At 43.9% G+C, this 25,302-nt stretch overlaps 1 protein-coding gene across 1 annotated transcript in view; it reads left to right on the top strand.

Annotated features, from left to right (window-relative positions):
• LGR4 (leucine rich repeat containing G protein-coupled receptor 4) overlaps window positions 1-25,302 on the top strand; it is a 287,978-nt gene that overhangs the window by 193,438 nt on the left and 69,238 nt on the right. Inside the window, exon 5 of the mRNA XM_085643635.1 lies at window positions 16,159-16,374. Within this exon, the coding sequence (XP_085499761.1) occupies window positions 16,159-16,374 (216 nt within the window). The remainder of the gene's footprint in view (window positions 1-16,158; window positions 16,375-25,302) is intronic.

Raw genomic sequence — 25,302 nt, 5'->3', positions numbered from 1 at the left:
CTGTTCTGCAAACTAGGGCTCTCGATAAAGTATCAAAAATCTTCTGTCCTTCCAAGTCCGACAATGACATTTTCTGGGAGCCAGATTGAACACCATTCAGAACAAATCCTTCCTCTCCCAGGCTAGACAGCAATGGTTGCAAGCATTGGCACTCAAACTTTCCAGATAAAAGTGCGTTTCTGTGACAGTGTTCAAGTCTCTGCTGGGAATGCTCTCATGGGCAATCAATTTAGTGCCGCTGGCTCACTTGCATATGAGGCCTCTCCAAGAGGAACTACAATGCCAATGGAATCAAACCACAGGATCTTTCGACAATGTGGTAAATATCACACAACAAGTGGTGGGCACAAAAATCACATCTGTCCCAGGGCCTATCCTTTCTCCCGGATATCCCAGATTACATAGTAACAACAGATGCTCCTATGGAAGGCTGGGAGCACACTTATAGGACCTGCAAGTTAAAGGAAAGTGGTCCGCTGCTCAACGTCAAATGTGCATAAACAAGTTGGAGTTGAAAGCCATTTTTCTCTCCCTTCAGGCTTTCCTTCCTCGAATACAGGGATCATCGGTGTTGATCCGCACGGACGACACCACGAGCATGTTCTACATCAACAAGAAGGGGGGGCACCAAATCCCTATCCCTCTCACAGGACGCCCAACAGTTATGGAACTGATTGACGCTCCACCAAATTTCCCTAACAGTGGAGCATGTTCCAGGCCTCCGGAATACATTGGCGGATGCTTTGAGCTGAACAAACAGCAGTTGCCATGAGTGGGAACTGGAACAGAACCAACTGGACAGAATATTTGCAGTCTGGGGAAAACCAGCGCTGGACCTGTTTGCGACCCAGACCAACTCCAAATGCCGATTCTTCGCAAGCAGATTCCCTCTCCCAAACTCTCGGAGGAATGCTCTTTTAATGCGCTGGTCAGGAATCTATGCATAGGCTTTACACCCCCCACCCCCAGTTCCTCTGATATCCACGGTCCTCACGAAAATGAAATTGGAGCACTGTCGCATTCTACTAATAGCCCCCAGGTGGCCCAGGCAACTTTGATACACGGAACTTCTCCTGTTGTCGGAAGCTCAACCCATCCGCCTCTTGCCAACACCAACACTGTTGACCAGGAGCCAAGGCCAAATACGTCATCCGGAGCCAGCTACTCTGCAGCTACATGCGTAGCTCCTGAATTCTTCGAATTTAAAGATCTGACTATTGCACAAGAATGCAAAGACCTAATTACTAGATCACGTGCCGACGGCACCATTAAGACATATAGACTGAAGTGGAAGCGTTTTTGTCTATGGTGCAGACGTAATGAAGTGCATCCTTTCCTTTCTGCTTCAAAAGAAGTTTTGCCTTATTTGCTTTGCTAAGCAAAATCTGGATTGGCACACTCATCAGTTAAATTTCACCTCGCTGCTATATCTAGATACAGGCAATCACCTAAATGTCCATCCCTATAGTCTTCAAGTATCGTAAAGCAATTTATGAAAGGTCTGTTTGGAACTTTCCTACCCATCAGAGCTCCACCCCTCGGTGGCAACTAAATGTGTGTTATCTCAACTGCTAAAGCAACCCTTTGAGCCCATACACAAGGCAGACATGAAGTACTTAACATGGAAAGTCGCTCTTCTTTTCGCACTCGCATCAACAAGAAGGGTTAGTGAAACAGGCTTTTATCATATCCCACACTTTCTTACGCTTCACTAATGAAATGTTCATTCTTAGAACGAACCCTAAATTCATCCCTAAGGTTCCCTCTCAGTTCCATTTGAATTAACCTGTCATCCTCAGAACTTTCTTCCCTAACCCTTCGATGCCTGCTGAAAGAACGCTCCACACTCTAGACGTAAAGAGATGTCTTAAATTCTATTTGCAAAGTACTAAAGCTATACGCAAGTCAGATCAGCTATTCGTAGCTTATGGACAAAGCCGTCGGGGCTTTGCAGTTTCTAAGGCTACTATCGCTAGAGGGATAGCTAACGCAATTTAATTTTGTCACGACAAGGCGGGCAAACCATTATCAAGGAATGTAAAAGCGCACTCCACCAGGGCAGTTTCCACATCAGCTGCTCTATTTGCCGGAGTAGCACTTGAAAAGATCTGCAGAGCTGCAACGTGGAAAACAACACACACATTTATGCAGCATTACTTCCTGCAGTCTTCACAGTATGCCGACGTACCCGTGGGACAGGCAGTGCTACGGAACCTATTTCAGTAAAGGTAAGCCTTTTTGAACGGAGGACTTAGTAGAAGGATGTTGCAGATTAAGTATATATGTATATATATATGTGTGTGTGTTTGTGTGTGTGTGTATGTATATATATATATATGTGTATATATATACGTGTGTATATATACATATATATATATATATATATATATAGTTTTATCCTTAAGTAATACCAGTAATCTATCCATTATAACTGTTTAGTATTCAAGCCATTAGTTTTAATATTCGCATTACATTGAGCATTATTTTAGCACTACCCATTTAAGTGCTTGCTAGAAGGATGTATTTATGGATTTATATATACATATATTTATATATGTATATGTTTACATATACGGAACTGCTTACTATTCTGATTCAGGTATGTGAATCTATGAACGATACCCCAATACTGGATAAGAAATAAGTTACTTACCTGTAACTGCAGTTATCCAGTATTGGTTTCTTTCATAGATTCACATGCAACCCACCCTCCTTCCCTGAGAGCCTCCTCTGCATTACAATACTAACTGCACTTGTGCTGGAGAGTCTGAGGGATTCAGCCTCTTTGGGGAAGGTTCTAGAGGGTGCTGGCTGCTGATTGGTCGTGTTTTGAGTTTGATCCTTTTTGTAAAAGAAGACTGATAGGGTATTGAATGCATTGTTACCTCCATGATAGCCTATGGAATTTACTATTTACTACTTTTTAATATGTACCGTGGGACTCCCACTTTGACAACGGGGAATGATTCTTTATAAGCGAGCGCCATGCAGATTACAGTGGGCCAATTTCAAAAAGGCTGCTTTTGGTGATGTCAGCTTCTCAGCTCTTACCTAGCTTCAGCTTCCAGGCCGCGGCAGACTGCAGAATTTCCGTAGTGTGAATAGTCCTTGGCAATGTTGGTGGCTGATGTGAAGGATTCTGCGCATGGAGGCAAAGTGGATTTGCACTGATATAGCAGAAACATGCAGTAAGGATTAACAACTCTTGGAGCAAATCAAGGATGTACTTAAGAATAGAGAGTTGTGATGTAATTGAGAATATGCCCAACGCATTATAATGGTGGTGATTCTTTCCATGATTTTACACTATCCAGTGTATTACTCGTGCCACCATAATGGGCCTGATTCTTTATGGTATTGAGACTGTTTGCAATGTAAAAGCCCACCTCTAGCGGGCGTCTTGCTCTGACTTGAAGGTTAAATTCTTTCTAGATTGAAGGGAGTCTTGGCACAGTGGTGCAACTCTTGCTCTCCCATAATATTGGTAGTCTCTGCCTTTTTATAAAGTTCTCGCTACTGTTGTTTAAGAAAGATCTGTAAGATAAAGCACGCTTTACAGCATCAGCACAGTGGCACTCTTTATGGAGAAGCCTCCTCTGGCAGCCAATCAAATAGACAGCAAAGCGTCTGGGTAAGAAAAAGAACACGAGGGTGGGAAGGGAAACGCTCAAACGCGCTGAAGAGGGCGTCATCCAGCGGCACCTGAGGAGGCCCCGCTGGATGGAGGCAGAGGCTGGAAAGAAAGGAAGGGTTTCAACTCCTCATGTTGAACGGGAAAACAGGGGTTCCTACATTCAAGGAGCATCCAAAGAGCACTAAATTACCAATTAGTTTTAAACAAAATCCCAAATATTAAATATAAATATTAGAATTAATGTGAATTAATTGCTTTTTAATGTAAAAAGTTAATTGGATAGATTTACCATAAATATTGCTACTTCACACCTGCGTTCTGAAAGCCTTAACTAATATTGCCCTCCTCTGCAGACCCTGGAACAGAGCAAATAAAACACGCAGATACCAATTACGTTAATAGTTCAGCATACACTTCTCTAATATCAGCATGGTCTTTCACCCTCCCTCCTCAGCGAAACTGTGACCGTATGTTGAATTGGTCCATCCTGTTTTTACATAATGCTGATAACACAAGTGTTGCCATTTCCAGGGACTGTACGTGTTACTTCCGAACTAGTGATATTCAATTCGCTGTCCTCTACATGAATGAAGGCTTGGGCCCTCAATCTTCACACTTCTCAATTGACTGTTAGATCAGGCACTAGCATGGTGGCTATACATCTTGCGGCTTTGCTTGGCGGTCTTTGTCTATACTACCACTTGAAATCCCTTAACAGACGGTAGTCCTATGAATAGTATATGCACATTTGCCATTCAGTATTCGAAATATAGGTTGCAGAAGCTGAAATCATTCAGCAAGCACAGTTGCTGAAATGTCTATAAATCGAAGATATGCTTATTTTTCCCCATCTTGTCATATCATTTAACATTGCCAGTCTATATTCCACTTTATTGCAATGTTTTTGATTAAAGAAAAGACCACTTGCGATGCCGAGATCGAAGAAAAAGTTGGCAATATTTTGTCCGTTTGGGTTCCTCGATGTCTCCTTTCCAGGTCCTACCCATCTTCCTTTTACATGCTCGTTTTCCTTGGAATCTGCAAGGATCCAATCCACACCTGGATGAATGAAGTTGTTTCAGACTCTCACACTCCAGCTCCCTCTAGTAGAAGTGTATATCCTGTTTTATCCACATATTATGCCCTCGGGGGAAATTGGGCAGCGCACGTGTTGAGGCTTCAATTTTAAACTTATAAGTGCATAGCAAAAATAATCTGTGTGTTGTGGCCTCCCAGAAGGTAAATCTCCTTGGTGGGGTGTTGACTTGGCGGTGTCCGTTCAAGGTCTACTTTGGGAGTAGCATGTACGTGTGCGAAGCAAGGTCTGTTTTTGTTGCCACATTTATCATTAATGCTATAGCTTCTGTCTAGAGATGTAGGAAAATGATTTGACATCCGATAAGGACAATTTGCACAGTGAAGTTGGAAATACCTCGACTCTTCTTGATACCACATGCTCCACGCGGACCTCACATTTACTCTTGCCTTCTATTGACTTTTTCTACATTTATTGCTTTCCTCCAGGCCCTAACGCAGGCTCCTGCAACCTCTGTGGCGCAGGGGCACCCCAACTCTTCAAGGCCCCCCAAAGCCTTCACTGGAGCTCCATTCCAACTAGTCCACTGAATATCTCCGAGATATGGAAGACTCGGGGGCCCTCTTCACATTCTGCCGGGGGACCATCATTTTACGTTACAGTGCTGCTTTTTATTGTTCCAGGAGTACTCTTCTGCTAATATTGCGTGCCTCCTTCAGATGCATATTCTCATTGGTAATCTTTATCTTTCTCAGACCCTCTGCCATTTGTTTAATGCCTTTAGATTCTGGATTGTTTAATTATAGCACGTGTAGTTTAAATCATACACTATTTTGGAAGCACCCTTCTGTGCGGTTTCAAAACAATCTTTTAATCGGATATTTGACCACTTCATATATATACTGTGCTCCAGGTTGCGCTTTCCATTGAAAACAAAACCTATCTTTTCTGCATGTTATACTTCTCAATGCACATACCAGTCTGTGAACTTGACACCCCATTTATACACACCTCAGGGTTTTCACAATGTTTATCCTCCGTTTATTTCCTTCCTCGGTCTCATTACTATTTGTAGTTGCAAATACCCTTAACGCTCACTCTTCTCCATGCACATGGGTTTATGATAGTCCAAGCTAGTAGACGTTACCCAATCGTGGCACAACTGGCACTATTTTTCATACCACTGATCCCAGAGATCATAAAGGCAGTGGCAGGAACAGAAGTTGGCAGCAATGTAAGAGTCATGTTGACTTTTGTAGTTTCCTCTCATCTTTCATGTAGCCCCTCAGTAACAAATACAAGGCTGCTGGACGATCTAGGTGGTGGCAAGAGTTTAACCATGTGCTGGTATTGAGGGTGGGTTTGACAAGGTGTTTTATGCAACTTGTGCTATCTTTGCCCTTTTGCTGTGTTGACCTCTATGTAGCCCCCCCACCTCGTTAGAAATGAGGGCTCTAGTTGGCAGAGGTTTGTACCCTGTTCAAGTAGGGCCCACCACCCTAGTCAGCGTCCATCAGATGCACACCCTAAATTAACCAGTGCTCACCCTCTGTTAACTTGGCATAGAGCAGTGAGACTTAACTTAAGAAGCAATGTGTAAAGTATTTCTGCAACACTTAACTTACAGCAAATCAATGAAAACACCACAAAAAGACTTCACACATACTTAGAAAAATAGAGAATATTTAACGGAGTAAAGCTTGACGTCGAAGTCAAGATAGGATTTCTTAAAGATTAAATGTGAAACAGTACATAGAAGTCACGGGCTTCAAAAGGTCACTTGAGGTCGCGAGAGACCGATGCAGATTCAAAGTTCAGGCCAACCGCGATGGAGGGCTGGCTGGCTACAGGTTCCAGACAGGTTCCGTTATAGAAATGGCTTGGATGGAGCTTTTTTTGTTGTCAAGAGTCTACTGCGTCGTCGTCGAGCCACGCAAAGGAGGTCCCGCGTCGTCATTGAGCTCTGTGGAAGTGAATGCAATGCGTCGTCGTTGAGCCGAGTAGCGTCAGCGTCAAAGGGCGCTGCTGCAGAAATTCTCATGCAGTCGAGACATGATCGGTTTTTGCTGAAATCTGCGGCAGAACCCACCTCTGAGGCCCAGAACTGCAGAGGGTACCTCAGGCAAGGGTAGGACTCATAGATTGCAGAGTCCAGCAGCACCAGCAGGATTGCAGGAAGACTTTTGTGTTCCTGAGACTTCAGAAGGCAAGCTGGCAGGCCCTTGGAATCACTTTGGGTTCAAGTGAGATCGGTCCAGTTCTTGTCCCCAACAGGGCAATGATCAGCAGGCAACAGGACGGCTAAGCCCGAGCAGAGAAGCAGTTCCTCGAAACAGTCAACCACAGCATAGTGGCAATCATTATAGCACAGCAACACTTTACTCCAGCAGAATTCTTCCCAGGTTCAGTAGTATACTGATGTGGTAGGGTCAGAGCCCTAGTACATATACACAAAAGTGCCTTTAATTCAGGGGTGACTTCAAAGGAGTTCTCTGAAGTGCGCAAGGATCCCTTTCAGTCCAATCCTGTCTGCCAGCCTATCTGTGGTGGGTTATCAGCCCTTTAGGTGCGGGCAGGACACAGCCTATTCAGATGAAAGTGTGAGACCACTCTCCCCCTTCTTGCTCAGAATGCAGATGAATGCAAATGAGTCATCTGTCACACCAAGCCCTTCCTGTGTTTGTGGCTGTCTAGAGGGAATGCACAAAGTGTAGCTGTCACCCAGCCCAGATGTGTATTGGAGACAGGCTTCAGGCACACTGAGAAAAGGTTAGAGTAGAGAAATGTCTTCTTTCTAAAAGTGGCATTTCTAAAATGGTAATGTCTAAAGAGGATTTATCACCACCATACTAAAGATATGAAACATGATATAGCTACATCTGTTTGATCAAGAATTACAACTCAAAAGTGTTTTAAGGAATCCCTGATGTAGCCTATGAGAGGAGTAGGCCTCACAGCAGTGAAAAACGAATGTAGTTGTTTTTTACTGCCAGGACATGTAAACTTTAAAGTACATGTCCTGCCTTTTATGTGCACAGCACTCTGCGCAAAGGAGGCAGTAAACTGCACACACAGGCCGTGCCTGAGACAGGTTTGAAAGGCTACTAATGTGGGTGGCACCGCCAGTGCTGTAGGCCCACTAGTAGCATTTATATTATGGGCTCTGGCTATATGGTATACCACTTTACAAGGGACTTACAGTTAAACTAAATATACCAATCAGGTGTACACCAATGTTACCATGATTAGGGGAGACGCACATGCACTTTAACACTGGTCAGGAGTGATAAAGTGCTCAGAGTCCTAAGGTCAACAAAAAGATACAGCAAATAGTGGAGGGAAGCAGGCAAAAAGTTGGGGGAAGACCACCTTAAGGCTTACAGGCCTAACACCCTTAAGTTCCTGAACCCTGTATTCATGTGTTTGCTATTGCCTGCATTAGAATTTCAAATAATTGGTATTGTACAAGTCAATGCTGTAGCCTTCTCTGGTTGTGCCTCGGTTTAACTGCGCCCATTGAGGTGCCATCACCACATCTGAAATCCCCTTTTAAGAATGGCTTACCCCACCCCCTCTGTAGTCCCATATCTGAATGTACAGGTACTAATATGAATGCAGATATTTACAGTCACCCTTCATAAAATCAACACAATGCTCATGAAAGACTCAGTGCTCTAGTCCTAGTTTTAATTTAACAATCTAACGCTACCTGGTAGTTGTAAGCTTAGGGCCACGTGTACGACTACTTCATTTTGCAAGTTCCTAATTGCGACTTTTTATGATTCAGAATTAGGAAGTCGCAAAATGAGATGTACTAATGTGTCTCAGACACATTTAGCTATTCCTAATGGGGTCGCAATTGAGCTACTTCATCAATATTAATGAGGTAGGTTGCAATTTGTGCCCCATTGGGAATCACTAAAAACACAGGGATGGAGGCCTGCTGGGGACAGCAGATCACCATGTCTGTGTTTGCTTTTAAATAAAGTAACTTTTTTTTCCTTCTTAAATACATCCCATTTTCTTTAAAGGGAAACGGGATGCGTTTCAAACAGAAAAATGAAACGTTTCAGTTGCATTTTTTAAGAGTAGGCAGTGGTCCGTGCGACTAATGCCTGCTCTAAAAAAACATTTTTCTAACCATTTTCAAATTTGCCACTGGCTTAGCACCTACTTGAAGTAGGTGGTGGCCTATGAATGTTTTGCAATGTCATTCCAATCTCAAAACTTTCATACATCCCCCTGTGACTCGTGATTAGGAAGGGACGCCCTTGACACACCCTTCCTAATACTGAGTCGCAAACGCTACTTTGCGAGTTGGTAACCGGTTACTGAGTCGCAAACTAGGATTAGTACATGTAAAAAGGCTAATTAGCGGTCTCCAAAGGCCCAATTCTCCATATGTGACTGCTAAAACCTTTTATACAGGTGATCCTTAGATCACTTCATTTGATCCAGTAGAACTCACACACCTGAATCCAGTGACTGAAGCATTGTCCTTGATGACGTGACATGGAATCATGTGGTAGCATTTGCTAAAAGACCAGTTATCACCATCTACTTATACCAATTAATACACGATTGAAAATATTGGCCACTTAATGGTGCAATAAGCTTATGAGCCTAAGCACACATTTACCTTGTATCCATATAGACAAAAAAACATACAACCAAAATATAAGGAAAACATGTTTACACATAGTTTTCACAAAACCCAAACATACTAAACTATGACATGAAACACTAGTAATAATTGTGTCTGTCCTTGAAATATTATTGAGTGTTTCATGTGCTTGTTAAACATGTTTTCCCTATGAATTGGTTGTATATATTTTGGTCTAGATGGTGTTAGTGTATTCATTGTATTACAGCCCTGAAGAAGTCCATTTATGTGGACGAAACTCGGTTGTTCTCGCTGTAACTATGCATTTCAGATTTTAAAGAAAATAAAGTGAAGAAATGGAGAACCATGGAATTTGAATGGAACTTTTTGTCTAATTTAATTGTCACTGTGCATCTCTATTTGTATTAAATCATTATCCTAACGTTCTTAATTTTGAAAATGCAAATAGCCAACAGCACCTCACCAGCCTCTCCTCTGCCTCATGCAGAGGGCTTTGACGGTAGTGATATCTAGTTGCCCTGTTTCTGCAACGTTACGCCTCCACAGGACATGCTTCATTTTTTTTATGTTTTGTAGCAATTACGAGATGCCTAGGAGGTCCTTTTTTAATCCCTATTTTGAAACAAGCTCATTTTGAACAAGTGCGATCCGCTTTTACCTTTTTATTAATGCTTTCAGGGAGCACTGAATGGCATATTTTTAGCTTTTTAAAGGTGGCAGTACGGCTTGGAGCAACATGTGATTGATCAACAGGGATGGGAAGAACGGGATATGGAGTCTACATGTACACCTCTTAACCCATTTTATTGTAAACTTTGTGTTTGGTGTTGTATTTTTGACTTTTGTAATTTTTATGGGTAACGGTGATGAATTTCCAACTTTTATGGTTTTTACTACAAAAGCCGAATTACGTTTTTATTGATTGATTGACAATAGTGATAATGCCAGTGGCGTAGCTTCGAGGAGCGTCTGGGGGTACAACACCCCCCAGCTAAATGCTTCCTCTGCTTGGTACTTGGATCTCGGAACCATGCTTTTGGTCTGCTATGTCTGTGTTGGCTTTTTTTCTTCTTGTCCTGATTTCACTAAGAGGATTTAACTTGTTCATTTTTTTTTAATCAGGAACTTATATATATATATATATATATATATATATATATATATATATATATATATATGTATCGTGACCGGGTATCCAAAAAAGTAGTAAATCTGGGCCAATCAAAGTACTCCTTAAATGGATGCAAATGTATTACTTTTTAGAATTCACAAACATTGGTAGTGGTATGCTTGGAAAGCTGTGTAAGTCTAGGGTTTCCACACACACACACTACTGGCAATCGAACATCCAAAATGTGATAAGACGAATGCTTGCACATAGTCTAACCTCTAGCAATCACTCTGGGTGACATTCTGAACCATCATTTTTCACCTACTGTGCCACACTAGATAGAGGGCCTGATTTAGGGTTTGGCAGACAAAGTAAAGGAATAGGGTGGTGAGCACTTCACATCTGCCACCCTGCCTTTACTCTGCCTGTCAAATTTAGAGATGGCTGCCAACGTTGCGCACAGATCTAGTCATTGATAGGAACTTCCGTAATGGCAGTTTTTATCAATGTAAGAACAAATTGATTGACTGATCAGTCGAACATGATGGCTGGCCACCTTACTTTTCTAAAGTTTATTTCTCAAAAAGAAACTCTCAAAGCAGGAGCTTGGTTTTGAAAAATAAAAAAACTAATGACCTCCCACACCATGGGAGTTTCCTCCCATGGTGTGAGGGTAATTTTCCTTTTTTTACTGTCCGTAATTGCCAGTATATACTTGGCGGTGACAGGCAGTAAAGAAAAACAAAAAAGCCTTCAGAACATCCACTCTAAATTGGACAGATGGTCTGATGGCTTACCTCTGACTGGCCCTACTCTGTTAACCCATCAAAGAAAGATTTGCACCAACAAAGTCAATTTTACTGTGTCAGCATAAATCTTGCAGTCCACCTGACTCAAAATCAGTCGGACAGAGTACTCCATCATTGTTGCAATGGAGTAGATGTCCACTAAACTCTCTAAATCGTCCCTAGAACCCGCCTAATATAAATTGATACTGACCCTGCACCTCATTGGAACAGGCCATCCGGACCCCGGTCCTCTCACCCATTCTCCCTAGGACCCACTGCCTTTTAGGTCTCGCCTGACCCAGCGCATGCGCTGGTCTGACGAGACTTATTGAGAGGGCTCCAAAAAGTGCTACCAGGCCAGCCTAGAGCTACAGTGCATGTGCGCGGGCGCCACCCTTTACCGCGATTTTCTTTCACTTTCACGGCCTCACAGCCGCTTTGATGTTTGATCGCAATCGCGATCACTTTTGCAGCCGCTTGGCATAGCCAGTAGGTCTCGCTTTTGGGACCTTATTAGTATTTAGTTATGCAACTGTTGCATGGCTAAACACTTACAAGGTCCCAAAGGCGAGACCTATTGGCTATGCCAATGCTTGTTTTAGGTGGGAAATTTGATATCCCCCTCCCTGAATCTGACTGTCTAAGCTACGCCTCTGGGTACTGCACAAGAGGGATGCCTGGACGGCAGAAGCACTGGTTCTCTTTTGGCCCGAGAGTCCCAGGAGACCTATTCCCGAGCCGGACATCTAACATTCAGTGGCTCGCCCACCGCTGGGACCCACGTACTGACAGATGGCGCAGGCTCAGTTCTCCCAGCCTTTCTAGCAGTAACTTGGGCGCCGCTCTTGAAAGCCAGCCGACTGTGTGGTGAGTGAGCGAAAGTTCCTGTGCACCTGTTAACAAAGTGGGTGTAGCAAGTCAGACGTGATAAGATTGCAGCTCTCTCATGAAACTGAACGGGTTTATCAGCGGTTCGTGTCATTTAATCTGATCGCTACACCTGGAGTATTTGACTCTGATATCTCTGCGGTTTGGAAGTGCCACTTAACAAGGAACAAAGTTCGTTGCAGTTTGTCGATGACCATTGTTGTTTTATTATGTCTCCATTGTACATCCGTGCATGCGCACATATGTCTTTGAATGGTACACCAGCGTGGTGTTAACCCGTTAAAGCGTGGACTGGGCAGAGCTGCTTTTGGAAGGGGTTGTATGTTGGCAGCAGGGCGAACCAGGAGCGCCACAAATCATGCTTCACGAGTCTCTGCTACAAACTATTTTAGTTACTTTTGGGAGGCGCGCCAAAGGGGAAATTCGTGGCAAGTTGTGAACTTTAAAGCATATTGTGCAAAAAACATTGTGCAAAACTAGTAGGATTTAAGGCATTTTAATTGGGTTTTCGGAATTAACCAATAAAGAAATTCGAAACCGTGAAAGGTGCATTTTAATGGAATAAAGGCTAAGGCCTCGAGCGGGAGAGAGGCGAGGGAGAGGGAGGCAGAGGGTGAAACGTGGGAGAGAGTGGGGAGAGGGGGGTTTGTTTGTGTGCATGTGTTTTCGTAAAACCTGCTTAATAATACCTACATGTTCCTGGCACTCTAGCCCTAGCCACTCGTCACCACGCATCCGATTCAGTTCTTACAGTAGTAATGCACCAACCTTTAAGACATCTGCCCATATTGCCTGCAAACAGGTCTTCCGGGCCAGCTCATCTGACTTTGCCTTATCACCAGCTAGGCCAGTTCTAGCCTTAGAAGACCCACAGCTTCCTCTTTTTTTTAACAGTACGTCAGACAGACCCAGGAGACTGCTGTTCCTCTGCCGTTCGCCCGTCGCCTGATTCTGTCGGTTCATAGTCCGCAGTGTATACCACACACAGTCTCTCCGCTGTTTCAAACTGCACGAAACATTCGTTAACTAATATGTTCTTTCTGCACCACAGGTTTATCGCTGAGATTGTAATCCTCGCTCCCATTCTGCACTCAGCAGATTGTCCACATAGAAAACAACCGACTGAAGTGTACATTTACAAATCAGTTTCCTGTTTTACCTTTCTAACCAAGGGAAACTTGTTTGTGTGTGTGGCGACATCCCCTCCCCCTGCACCCAGATGGATCATTAAGATGCTAACCCCCTTAAAAGGCACTGATTTCTCTTTTTACACAAATCCCAATTCTTGTGTTTAATATCTGCAAAATGTTTGTGTATAACATTAAATCTTTCGGGCATTCACTGACATTTTGCATGCCCCAGCGCCGCAACAGTTTTACGGCCAAACCTGCAAACGGAATACTATGGGCAGCCCACCATACTGGCTGATTGTCCGTAGAATTATGTTCCATGCACCGGCATACATGTCTAAGTTTACTTGTATATGAATCAGGATGTGAGAATTTATGCCAAAATTGAACTTGGAGCATTGGGGCACAAAAAAGTTGACGTGTGCTTGCAAACAAAATTAAAATCGAAACTCGAAGATTTTAAGCTTTTTGACAACTTAGTTGTAATGGCTTGGAAGATTTCAAATAACTTAGGTTACCATAGTATTTTTAGACATTGCTAGAAGTAATCTGTAGTGATGTAGACATTCCTTACAGGAGAATATTTACAGATTTTCGTTAATTGAGGGAATGTGCAGCTATTTGGTTACTGATGAAAATGTGTGCCTATAGGATTGATGGAGCAGATTGATTTTGGTGTCTCTTGCTGCTCTTCGTGGGGTGCGGGGAGCATTGAGATTCCTGCTGCCTGGAGTGAACTCCTCTGCAGCAGCTGCCACCTTCTCTCCTCCCCTCGACCTGTAGAATTATTTCTTCAAGAAAGTTAGAAAATCCATAAGCCAAGTTCATTATGTACAAGGTCTGTGCCTGGATGAACTCTGACCTTTAGGAGCACACTCAGCGTGAGTGTCTTGTATACTGACTAGGAACCGCTCATGTCATTTCACCAACATCTTCTGGCTAATAGCCCTGCTGGCGTCCCTGGGAGTGAACAGACTTTGAGCCCAGTGATGGACCACAGCACATTTTTCAGGAATGGGAGGGGAGAAAACTTGATTATGATGCGAATTGTAACTTTGATGTGTATTGACTCAAATCGTTTCAAACGAAAACTTCAGCATATGCTTGTTCGTATCAGGAACACACACCAGTTAATAAATCTAGATAATGCTAAATGTGTGCCCCCTTTCAAACACACCAATACGCCGGCCACATGATTCTTGTAGCCCCGCCCCCTAATTAATGCCCCTTGTGTGACTGAGGGTGATTTGAGATGGGTTAGGAGGCTAAAGAGACTGCTTACTTATACACTAAGTGGTCAGAGATTAATTCCGTAGTCACATGACTCTCAAGCAGTCCCCGCCCCCTAAGGGAAGCCCATTGTGCGACTGAGGGTGATACGAGAGGAGAAGGTGGCTCCATTTTTTGGGTAGTATGTGTTTATGGAGTGTGTCTTTACATTTCTGAAACTTAACATTGCTTGGAAGAGTGCAACGTGGCAGTTTGTCACCATGTCAGTTATTGTGATGCGGACCTAAGCGCTTTCGGCTAATATGCAAGAAGTTAAGGAGCTAATAGAGACGACCATACTCGGACTGCAGGTGTGGTGCGCCTTTCAAGATGTGTGCTCTCCGAGGAACTGGAGACTTTTGTTGACAAGTGGTGCTTTTACCTCACCGGAAAGTCATTCCTTTGATGTGATGGGGGCGTGTGAATGTGGACGAAAAAATGCGTTTTTTTTCAGTCCATTCTCTAAAGAGGTCGTAGTCTCATGTTCTCCCAGACACATCGCTTATCTCTCTCGAAATCTGCCGGTTTCATCATGGTCAGAAGCTGTTCATGCGTACGGGTTACATATCTGTCTGGGCATGGGGTAACTGAGACGGTGCTGGTATTTCTTTAGAAGCCATAGAGCTCAGATCAGTCTTGAGTGGAAAACATCTCTCTACCTGTTACAACGGAGCAGCTCTTCCCTTGGTAGACAAAGTGTGTCTTTAAGGGAGGGAATTGTCATGCCGGAGTCTACTGATCCTGAAAGCAGAGCCTAGAACAGACGACCCAAATGGACCGATTGTTTCACGGTTTGACCCAATTTCTTGAGTGCTTAAGCGAAAAAGTCTGTGCCTCTATAAATACGCACCCCTGAACAACTGGTTGCAAATTGTCAGTAAAATTCTATAACAATTATGATCTTGTGGCAGTATCTTTACAGTGTGCCTAGAAAGGTTTGTCACTGTTAGTTCAGTCAGACTGTTTAAACTCTTAAGATTCTAAAACTTTACAGTAAGCTCACGGAAAACAATGTGCCAGGATGTAAAAGTGTATTGTATACTTTTTCGACGCTCTGGATTCAGTTCGGGCTATATAAGGAATCCAGACCCAGAGTACCCGCATACTTTTTAGTTTTAATTTGTTTGAAAGTTTTTATTTTTAAAATATTGAAATTAAGAAAATGCTGTACCAATGCTATAATTTTGTTTTTTGTGCTTAATTCTTTCCTTCCTGAGGGGTTATTTTCAAAACTCATACTTACTACCATTTCCCACCATAAAAATGTTTTGGAAATATTTGATATCTATTATATTTTTATATAGATCCCCCATATGCTTGCAGAAAGCAAATCGAGAAGCCTTACCCAAAATTTTAAGAAAAAGGAGATTATGTAGTAAAAGTGACTCCTCCAAAATTAGGTTTTTTTTTTTAAAGCAGGGGAAGGGTTTTTTTAAAAAAAAAATTCGAGGGGGTTTCCTAGTGGCACCAGTACATGTTTAGAGGGACTTGGGTCTTTCTGTTGCTGCTTGAGTAATGTACTGTCTGCGCAAAGATGTACAGTTAGTCAGTCAGATATATTTGCCCCCGAATTTTGAAAAGAAATACGCTAGTATCATGCGATGTCATTTATTGGTTTGTTTTGTTTTCATCTCAGTTGTCTAAATTTAATGCAGTTTGTGTTGTTCTCTCCCAACAGGCGACTGGATGCCAACCATATTGTCACCGTCCCAGAAGACAGTTTTGAAGGCTTGGTTCACTTGCGGTACCTATGGCTCGATGATAACAGCTTGACCGAAGTGCCCGTTCGCCCGCTTGGCAATTTGCCATCCCTGCAAGCGTTGACATTGGCTCTCAACAAAATTGCACACATACCAGACTTTGCCTTTGCAAACCTTTCGAGTCTTGTTGTCCTGTAAGTGTTACAATCTAGGTGTCACAAGTTGTTGATTTTCTTTTACAGGAATTCTCTAATGGTGTTCACCTCTATTGCCTCACCAGCTAGTTTACCTGTGATTCTTTCCATGATTACTGGATGTGGATCGCATACGCAACAACTCCCACCCGACAGCGGGGCAGCCCCACGTACCCTCCCCATGTAGTGTTTTCAGCCCCTCCTTCTCTTCATTCATAATTTATTCTCTGACAATCTCATGTGCATATATGTTGTTCCTCGTTCATGCTTTATAGCTAGCCCTGCACTGTACAGGCCCCTATATGTACTTATATAAATCCTAAATATATCTTTAAAAAAAGATTTATGGGATTATGGCCATCTCTGTGATCAATACAAGATAATGAGTGTGTTGGCTTTTTCCTCTGTTCGTTGTTGGAAGCATAAGAATTGGTGTCTTTAAGCTTAAGTTATAAATGGAATCAAAACCACCCTTTCTCCCATTAGTTCATCTAGAATTAACCAGGGAAAATGTAAAGAACCCTGTGCTTTCTTTTGCACTGCGAGGTAGAATACTCCCCTTCTAAATTAGACCTCTGTGCTCCCACAATGTGGCATCCTGTGTGGGCCCATTTAAGGTGCATCTTAGAATACAGCTATCAGCTATCCCCTAACATATTTGAGTAAACATTATTTGAACAGAAAAGCAGCTATCGTGAGAGTAGAAAATGGAGAACAGATATCCACTGGTGTTACTGACCCATTGTGACATTACACCAGTTTCAAGGTATTCCAAGTTCCACAGATGTACTGATACGTAGTGGATAGCCCGTTGCAAAATGTTACTTTTTGCTCTTTTCTGGTGCTTATCTGTAACTAGTGAGGTGACACCTTTATTCAGGCAGTTTATTCATGTAAAAAAGACAAAATAATGAATTAATACTATCACAAAATGTCTCATTGAACCACATAATTTGCCTTTTTATTGACACATAAGTTAGTAAACTATGCCGCATAATTTGGTTATCCCTTGTTGAATAATTGCAGTTGCTTGAGTTATAGGCAAGACCTAAAAAGAGTTAAAGATTATCTTCTATCACAATATATATATTCTTGAAGGTATTGTATTGGTCTTTCTTTGTGAACATAAAAGAAATATGGACTAGGTTTGATACTACTGTTGGTTTAAAGAGAATAAATATAAACATCCACAAAGATGTACTAAACTTTTTTCAGAAGAAAGTATACTTTGTCAAACACTGCCACATTAACACCATCAGCAGAGATTAATAGCCTGCTATTTCACTGGTGTGTCAAGAGTCTGGTAAATTAGGGAAGAGAATATTTGTTACAGAGCTACCAAGATCACACAGGTCTCAGACAATAACATGTATACCATGGGGAAACTGCACAATATAACAATGAAAGACTAAGCTCATAGAAAACAGGCCCTCATCGGGCAATCTAGGATTCAGAATAGCGAACACCCAGGTTGTGCAAGACATATGGATAACCAGTGCTTAAGGTGGCGCTGACTGGCTAATTTAGAGATGACCACAACAACAGTCAATTATTAATTCGGTACACATTTCAAATTACTATTACTTGCCCGCCAAGCCGTTCTTATAACTTTGGGGGTCTGGAATAGTCCGAATTGTCACACTTGTAGGAGTGCGATGGTTAGAAGTTGTGTTGTTAATCTCTTTAGCAGCATGGCAGGGGCAATGTCTGGTGCAAGCTTCAGTGGCCTCCTGACGAGAGCCCTGGAGCTTATTTTTCTACAAGTTTAGCTCTGCAGATAGCAATATTGATAGGAAAGGGGATGTGGGTTAAAGCACTTGGGAACTCCACATTGAAAGAGTGAATGTCAGTAAGTTCCTCACCCACAATTGTTTTTAAAGACATTGACTGCAAATATCCCAATATAGAAAAAAATGTATAAGCTGGGTCTGGAGAAATGATACCTACAGTATTGGTATAAAGAGATAACGTAAAGACAATACTCACAGTGATGAATAACACCTCCTAAGTTGTGAACTATGCCCACAAATCCTGGCAGTAACACAGGTAAACATAAGGCAATGACTGCAACTTTGGAGTACTAAGTACACAGTCACAGTAGACCAGGAGTTAAAATGAATAGTACTGAGCAGAACAGAAATTAAAATATATGCAACGCTAAGCCGAAAACTAGCAAAGGTATCACACTAGGCAACTTGGAACAAAAGCAGCAGGGATAGGAAGGCAACGCAGGGAGAATTAAGGAAGCACATAAAGAAAAAGACTGCAGAAAGGGAAACTACAGAAGAGAAAGGCTGGGATGAAACGTCGAATGAAGTTAGCGCTAGAATCCGGAAAAACTGCAGAATAGCGCTTGCTCTGGAAACAAGGACACTATGAAATAGTGCAAGTTCAGGAAACAAGGCTATATTGCAACAACAGTTCCGGTACATAGAACAAGGCTGCACTGTTAACAGCGCAGGTTCAGAAAACAGGGATTTCTATAGCTCAAGAATCGGAAATATCTGGAAACAGGTGGTCAGCAAAAAGAGCAGTTTTATGATGACCAGCGCTGGACTGAAGCAAACAGAGGCTTTAAAAAAAGTTCAGTAATAAGCACATGCCTCAGGGGTGAACATGCTAGCACCTGCCAGTCACAGGTGTGCTGATTCCTCCTCCCATCCTTTGCCTGGAAAGATGAGGATGAAGCAGAGAGCGGGGATTTCTAGGAATTGAATCCTTGGCAGGAAAAGATTACAGGCTGCCACAAAATCTAGCATAAAACCTGAAAGGCTTACTAAGAAACTAGACATCATTCCTGGGCTAGGCCACCAGGTCAAGGCTTCTGGCGAACGTAGCCTTTGGGAGCAATATAACTCTGTTGTCACAAAGCCTGGCATACTCGGGTTTAAAAGGAACTGCAGCATACTGACCAATAGGCCAGGGTGGGGTGGAGGGGGAGTCCCATATGTTGACCCCCTGATGGTAGGCACGAGAGCCTAGTTGGCGAACTGTGACATGGTGTCAGAATGTGCACGTGCATCACAAGTTCTGTTTGTTCTTTTTCTCACTGATGCATGGTCTCTGTACTCATACGATTCATTTTCTTACCTAATGCCACTATTTCACAAACCTATGTCCTCAGAATCCTGGCCATTCCCACCAGCCAGGAACCTACGCTTCTCTGTACTGTTCTCTGCAAATCGAGCACTGTGGCTGTAATTCTGCGTGAAACGCATTTTAGTCAGGGCACAAGTCCTAAAAAAAGAAGTGGGGGGGACTCTTCATGTTGGGTAGTATCCCAGGAAGTGACATCACGGTGAGTGGCATTGCAGGAAGTGACAGCACAGGAAGTGACTTCACGGCGCTTGACAGATTCCTTTACCCAAGGATTGACAAACTAACTCGCCTGCCAGCCTACCCCACCAGGCGTAATATTCCATGTGCAGCACATTTCCATGTAGATGTGATTGCTTTAGCTGCCTGGTGGTTAACTCATTTGATGGAAAGATCTGTTTTTGTCTAGTCGTAGTTTTGACTTGAAGTAGCATACAGGGTTAATGCGCCTCCTGCAAAGCACATCATGTAATATGCAGATGGCAGATTTTATTTTTTGTAGCTAGGTAAGTAGGTTACTGCTTTGAACACAGAGATCCTTTTGTTTCCTGCAGTTGTATTGTAATCCTTCTAGTATAGCACAGTGAGCTTTGAAGGATATGTGACTCCTACACCCAGTAACCCTCACTGTCTTATGTAACACATCCTGTACAATTATTTACAAACTTGTGTGTTTTATTGACCTTATAATATGTATGTTTGCAGTAAAGTGATCTGGCACCCTACATTGGCATGAATAGCGCTGTAAAACAAATAATAAATACTGGTATTTAAATTGTTATTTTGCACTATGACAGAGAGGCGCATCGGACCTTCCTGCGGTGCATGAATATCTATTCCGAACAGAGTCAAAATGATGCCTCTCTTATGCCCCTTTGGAGTGTTAAGAAGATGCTTCTTTTGTTTCCCTTCCTTTGTATTTACATCCAGGTGTGAGGCTACAGGCAGCCCCTAACCTGGATACTCGGACAAAGAAGGCCAAATGGGCCCTGAAGTTAGGCCTTTGTTATGGCCCAGCTGGTGTCTCAAATTACAACCCCCCCCCCCCCCCCCCCCCTCCTCCTCTGCACGTTGCTGCTCGGACGGAAAGCAAATAACGAGCAGGCGCTGCTGAATGAATCCCAGTGCCTCAAACTAACACCGGGACGAGTTCAGCACATTATTTAGTGGGGCTCAACTTCTTGGCAGGGTGGACGGCGTCCACCCTGTGAAAAGAGTGGGTGGACGCCATCCACCCTCGTGTACACCTGACTCCAGCCCAGATTTTTAGTAATGTTTCTTATGAGAAACCAGTGCTGTACGCAGCAGTCGGTAGAGACCTGGAGCGAATAGGAGATTGAGCCCACAAAATAAGCTCTTTATTGAATGGAATGGAATATTCGCGAATAAACGGATAAATCTGCCTTCTCCATTCGTATGAATCGGGCAAGATATTTTGGGGGGCTTTTTGCTGTTTAAAACCAGGAGGGGATCCAGAGTGGCCATTTTAGTGGGAGAAGGTTTGTCCAAGGCCTGTTGCTTCGTAGCATGACTTTAATTCCCGTGTTTGCATCCTTTCACCTCCTCTTCTGCTGGCCCTTAGTTCCCAGGGTGCACTTGAGTGCTTGCTGAGGCGCGCGAGCCGAGCGCGAGCCTTCTCTCCCCAGCTCGCGCGCTACCTGCGGCGGCTCCTCATCCCCATGCAGCAGGCGCGCTTCCCGGAGCGGGGAGATTGATGAATCCGATCCTGTGACCTTGAGAACAGTTGCTCTCTTCCCAGAAGCCGGGCTTGCAATTTTTCATGCAGCAAAGGAAGAAAAATGGAAACCGGGGGTTCTAATGATCTTTTCCTCGGTGGAAAGCAGGCTATCTGCTAAGGGTCACTGCTGCGGAATGTGGCCATGGCCAGTGCCCAGCGACGCCATTCGTCATAGTTACCAGCCCGTGTCAATGAGGGCTTTGTACCCCGTGTGCCTGCAGCGGCCGGGGGCGAGGAGGCTGCGCAGGAATAATAAACGAAGAGGCGGTGATTGTGCCGAGGCTGGATGTGAACTTGGAATAGCTGCAGCTTGCTGCCCATAAACGTGTCACGGCATCCATGACGTACAGCAGGCTGCCCGCCACTCGCTGCTTTTATAATCACGAGAGCCTGGGTTAATGCCCCGCTTCTGCTACACGTGAAACATTAAACAGCGCTAAATCGTGTCAGGCAGCCACAAAGGGGGAAACACATTTTAGTCTGTCAGCAAGACACTTCATAGACGCAAACCTATGGTCCTAGGAGGGAAAACCACCCAAAAAAGCCATGAATGGCGTTGCTACTTAGCATGACGCAGATGCATGCATTGTAAAAGACGTGGGGGGGGGGACTGGTCTGATCACTGATTTCGTCTATTCCCCTTCACCACACCGTGTGATCCTGGATTAAAGGGTTCAGCATCTCGCATTTTATTTACCTTCTTTAATCATTGGACACACTTGGAAAGAGCTCGAACGCCCAGTCTTTAAATGGCCTAGACCGAACATTGTATTCTGTGCAGTTTCACCATAGCTGTGCTTGCCTCAGAACACCGAGAAGCTTTTTTAAGTGTATTTTTTGTGTTTCCATGTAAGCATGCATGACATCACAGCAGGTTGCAGCCAAACATTGAACTGAGTGTAGAGGCGCCTATAATTGGCAGGCTGCAAAGCCAACAAAATGGGTAGCATACTGTAGAAACTAAAAAGCTTAAAATGGAGGAAGAAATTTCAAAATGCATTTTGCATAAAGTTAAAAATTCAGAAAAACAGCACTGTACAACCTATCTTATTTCAGTTCGTGCCATCTAGACAGCGCATGCGCTGTCTGTTGCAGCCAAGAACATAGAGAGGCTTAGCTCACGCCCATTGTGTACAAATGGTTGGTTTTCCTTTTCTCTATCATTTGCCTGCTTATTATTGGTGACCCAGCTTGTCAATCCTGTATTTCTCCCTCCCATTGAGCATTGTCTCTTTACCATCTCATTGTTTAGCTGGCATCACTGCTTCCACTGCTTTCTTTTCAGGCACTACTGTTTTATTTTGTGTTCTACCTTCCATTAGAGGGCATGTGTTTTTGAGAGTCTCCTTTGTGTGCCTCTCTTCCTCTGTTCTCTGTTGCTCGACTGCTTCTTCCCATCCTCCTTCCTCTTGCGCGTTCCCATGTGCTTCTCACCGTTACTTCCCCCCATTTGCGCTCTCCGGGTTGCTTTCACTCCCGCCCTCCACTGTTGCTTTTTGTCCCCCATTCCTTCCCCATTTGCTCCCTACCGTCTGTGTTGCTTTGCCGTTCAAAGCAAAACCAAAGGAAATGATGGACGGAGTGTTGAACATTGCAAGCACTCGCCCCCAGTCAACTGATCTGGGTTTACTCCATCATCATTCTTTAGCTCACTCCGCCACCCCAGTTCAGACATGGCCGTATGCAAATATCAGTCTGACCCAGTGCATCATGGGAACAGTCCAGCCCGAACTGCCAAGCCATGTCTTCCCTGGACCGGAAATAAGCATCCTGGGACCGGTTTCTGGCTAATCAGCCGTCATCAGCCAGGCTAGCTTGAATCCAGTGGCAAAGTAAGCAAGGGACCCACGTCTGGGCATATCCTGCCAACTTAGGGCGAACAAAGCAAAACCAAAGGGGATGATGGATGGAGTGTTGAACATTGCAAGCACTCACCCCCAGTCAACTGATCTGGGTTTAATCCATCACCGTTCTTTAGCCCACTCTGCCACCCCAGTTCAGACATGGCCGTATGCAAATCAGTCTGACCCTGTGCCTCATGGGAACAGTCCGGCCCGAACTGCCAAGCCATGTCTTCCCTGGACCGGAAACAAGCATCCTGGGACCGGTTGCTGGCTAATCAGCCGTCATTTGCCGTTCCACACGAGCTCCCTGTGTTGCTTCTGCTCACCTTGCCTTTTTTTTCTTTAAAAAAAAAAATAAAGGCTGTTGCCAGTTTTATTTTCATTTAAGTTAACGCTCCTACTCTGATGGGTAACTAAAAAGAAAAAGAATCAATTTGTAGTCACAAGCATGCAGGTCCCTACAGAATGACGCAGACGGCTGCATCAAAGGCTTTGGTTTATTATTTAAAAAAAAATATATATATTTAGCTACGCTGCAAAGCATCGTGGATGTGATGACCCTAAACCCTACAAATTTGGATCTGGCCCTGATTTTGAACCCTCCAATGCTCCTATCCCTTCACTCTGCACTACTTCCACACATACTATACTGCTCCCCCTTGAATCTTGTGCTGCACCCGTCAGATGCAAAAGGCTGCTTTTGGACTCTGCGCTGTTACCCTAACTACCCCCACCTCCCTGACTTTGCATTTCTATCCCCACAGTCTGTGGTGCTTCCCTTGAACTGAACGCTGCTCTCCTTGGACCCTGTTTTTCCATTGGCAGAGCGGGGTACAACACCCTGCACTACTCCGCCCACATGCAGTGCCCCTAACTCTTAATCATGCCGTTTTTTATGCCTTTATCCCTACTCCTAGACTCTGTGATACTTGCTACGCTTGTGGATTCTGTGTTGCTTCCCCGTTACTCCCTCCCTTCGATCCTTGCACATTTGACCCTTCACTCCTGGCCCCTTGCTCCTATCGGATACTGCACTTCACCTTCCTTTGCAACCTGCAGTAATCTTGTTCTACTTCCTCTGACTGCCACACCCAAGTAGTGCCAAATATGTTGGCATTTCTATAATGAAAAGTATTACTCCAGCTTCAGTACCATACAACCCAGAAAGGGCAGTGGCAGCAGGGTAAGATGCCCTGTAAAGTGTGGATAACACCTGCTCTGCTGATACCACTTGTTACCTCTTCTGTGTATTGGTGTACATCTTCTCAGTGTACAAGTGCTAAAGGGATTTCGCATAATAACGCTTCTCTGTCTTGACTCTGGCCCTTCCTTCAGTCAATCTTCTGCTTCGTTAAAGTCTATCATTGGTGTTCCCTTCATAGCTGTTTTCTTTACAGAATCTTAGGAACACTGTTGGCTTTACATTAGTCAATAATAAGGGAGGAATGACTAGAGCCCCTAGTTAAAGGCATAGTTCTGTGATATATGGTCTGTGAGAAGTTGGCCTGGTATATGCTGTCCACTAGTTAAAGTGGGCACCTTGCACCAGTCCAAACAACCCTTATTGATGATTAGGTTTAAGACAACCTTTATTGAAAGCTATCCTAGTGGTAGCTATGTAGAGCAGCCATGGAACACTCGTGGAGTGTAGGCCGGAAAACTTCAGTGGAAATATGGCTCTGGACTACAAGTAGCCCAAAGCACAGCCTCAGGGATCACCAAAAAGCATATGCTGCTGCAAATGTACATGGTGCCCAGGGGTTCGAGTTGCACGGTTCCCACGAGGGATGCGGGTCTCAGAATTGCTGAGAGCACAGATCAACCTCAGAGACCACGGGAACCCACCTCCTATGTTGCATAAATCTTCAGAGTCCTTCAGGAGCTGCGTAGTTGCAAACAGGTCAGATGCGTTTCAGGTGCCTGCCTTGCAGGAGATTAACTCTTTTACTCCAAGGGAGATTCTTCAGTCATCTAGTGTAGTGTAGATAGTCGAAGTACTTAGTTTCTGTAGCAGAGTTTCGTCCAGGTAAATCTAAAGTCCTGTAGTCAGGGGTTCCTACTTTATACCCAAGGAAGGGGTGGGACAAACTCTGGGGATCCACCTATGGGAGGGTCAGGACAGAGGGGTGGCTACACCCATGTCCTTTGTCCAGTTTCGCGCCAGAGCAGGAGCAAATGGCTCCTGCAACCGGTTTGAGCTGGACTATGCACAGGGACACAAAATGTGCCCCCAGTGCAGACATCAAAGCA

The sequence above is a fragment of the Triturus cristatus genome, chromosome 3_1 (assembly GCF_964204655.1).
Source record: "Triturus cristatus chromosome 3_1, aTriCri1.1, whole genome shotgun sequence".
Lineage (NCBI taxonomy): Eukaryota > Metazoa > Chordata > Amphibia > Caudata > Salamandridae > Triturus > Triturus cristatus.
This window is presented reverse-complemented; position numbering and strand designations above follow the sequence as displayed.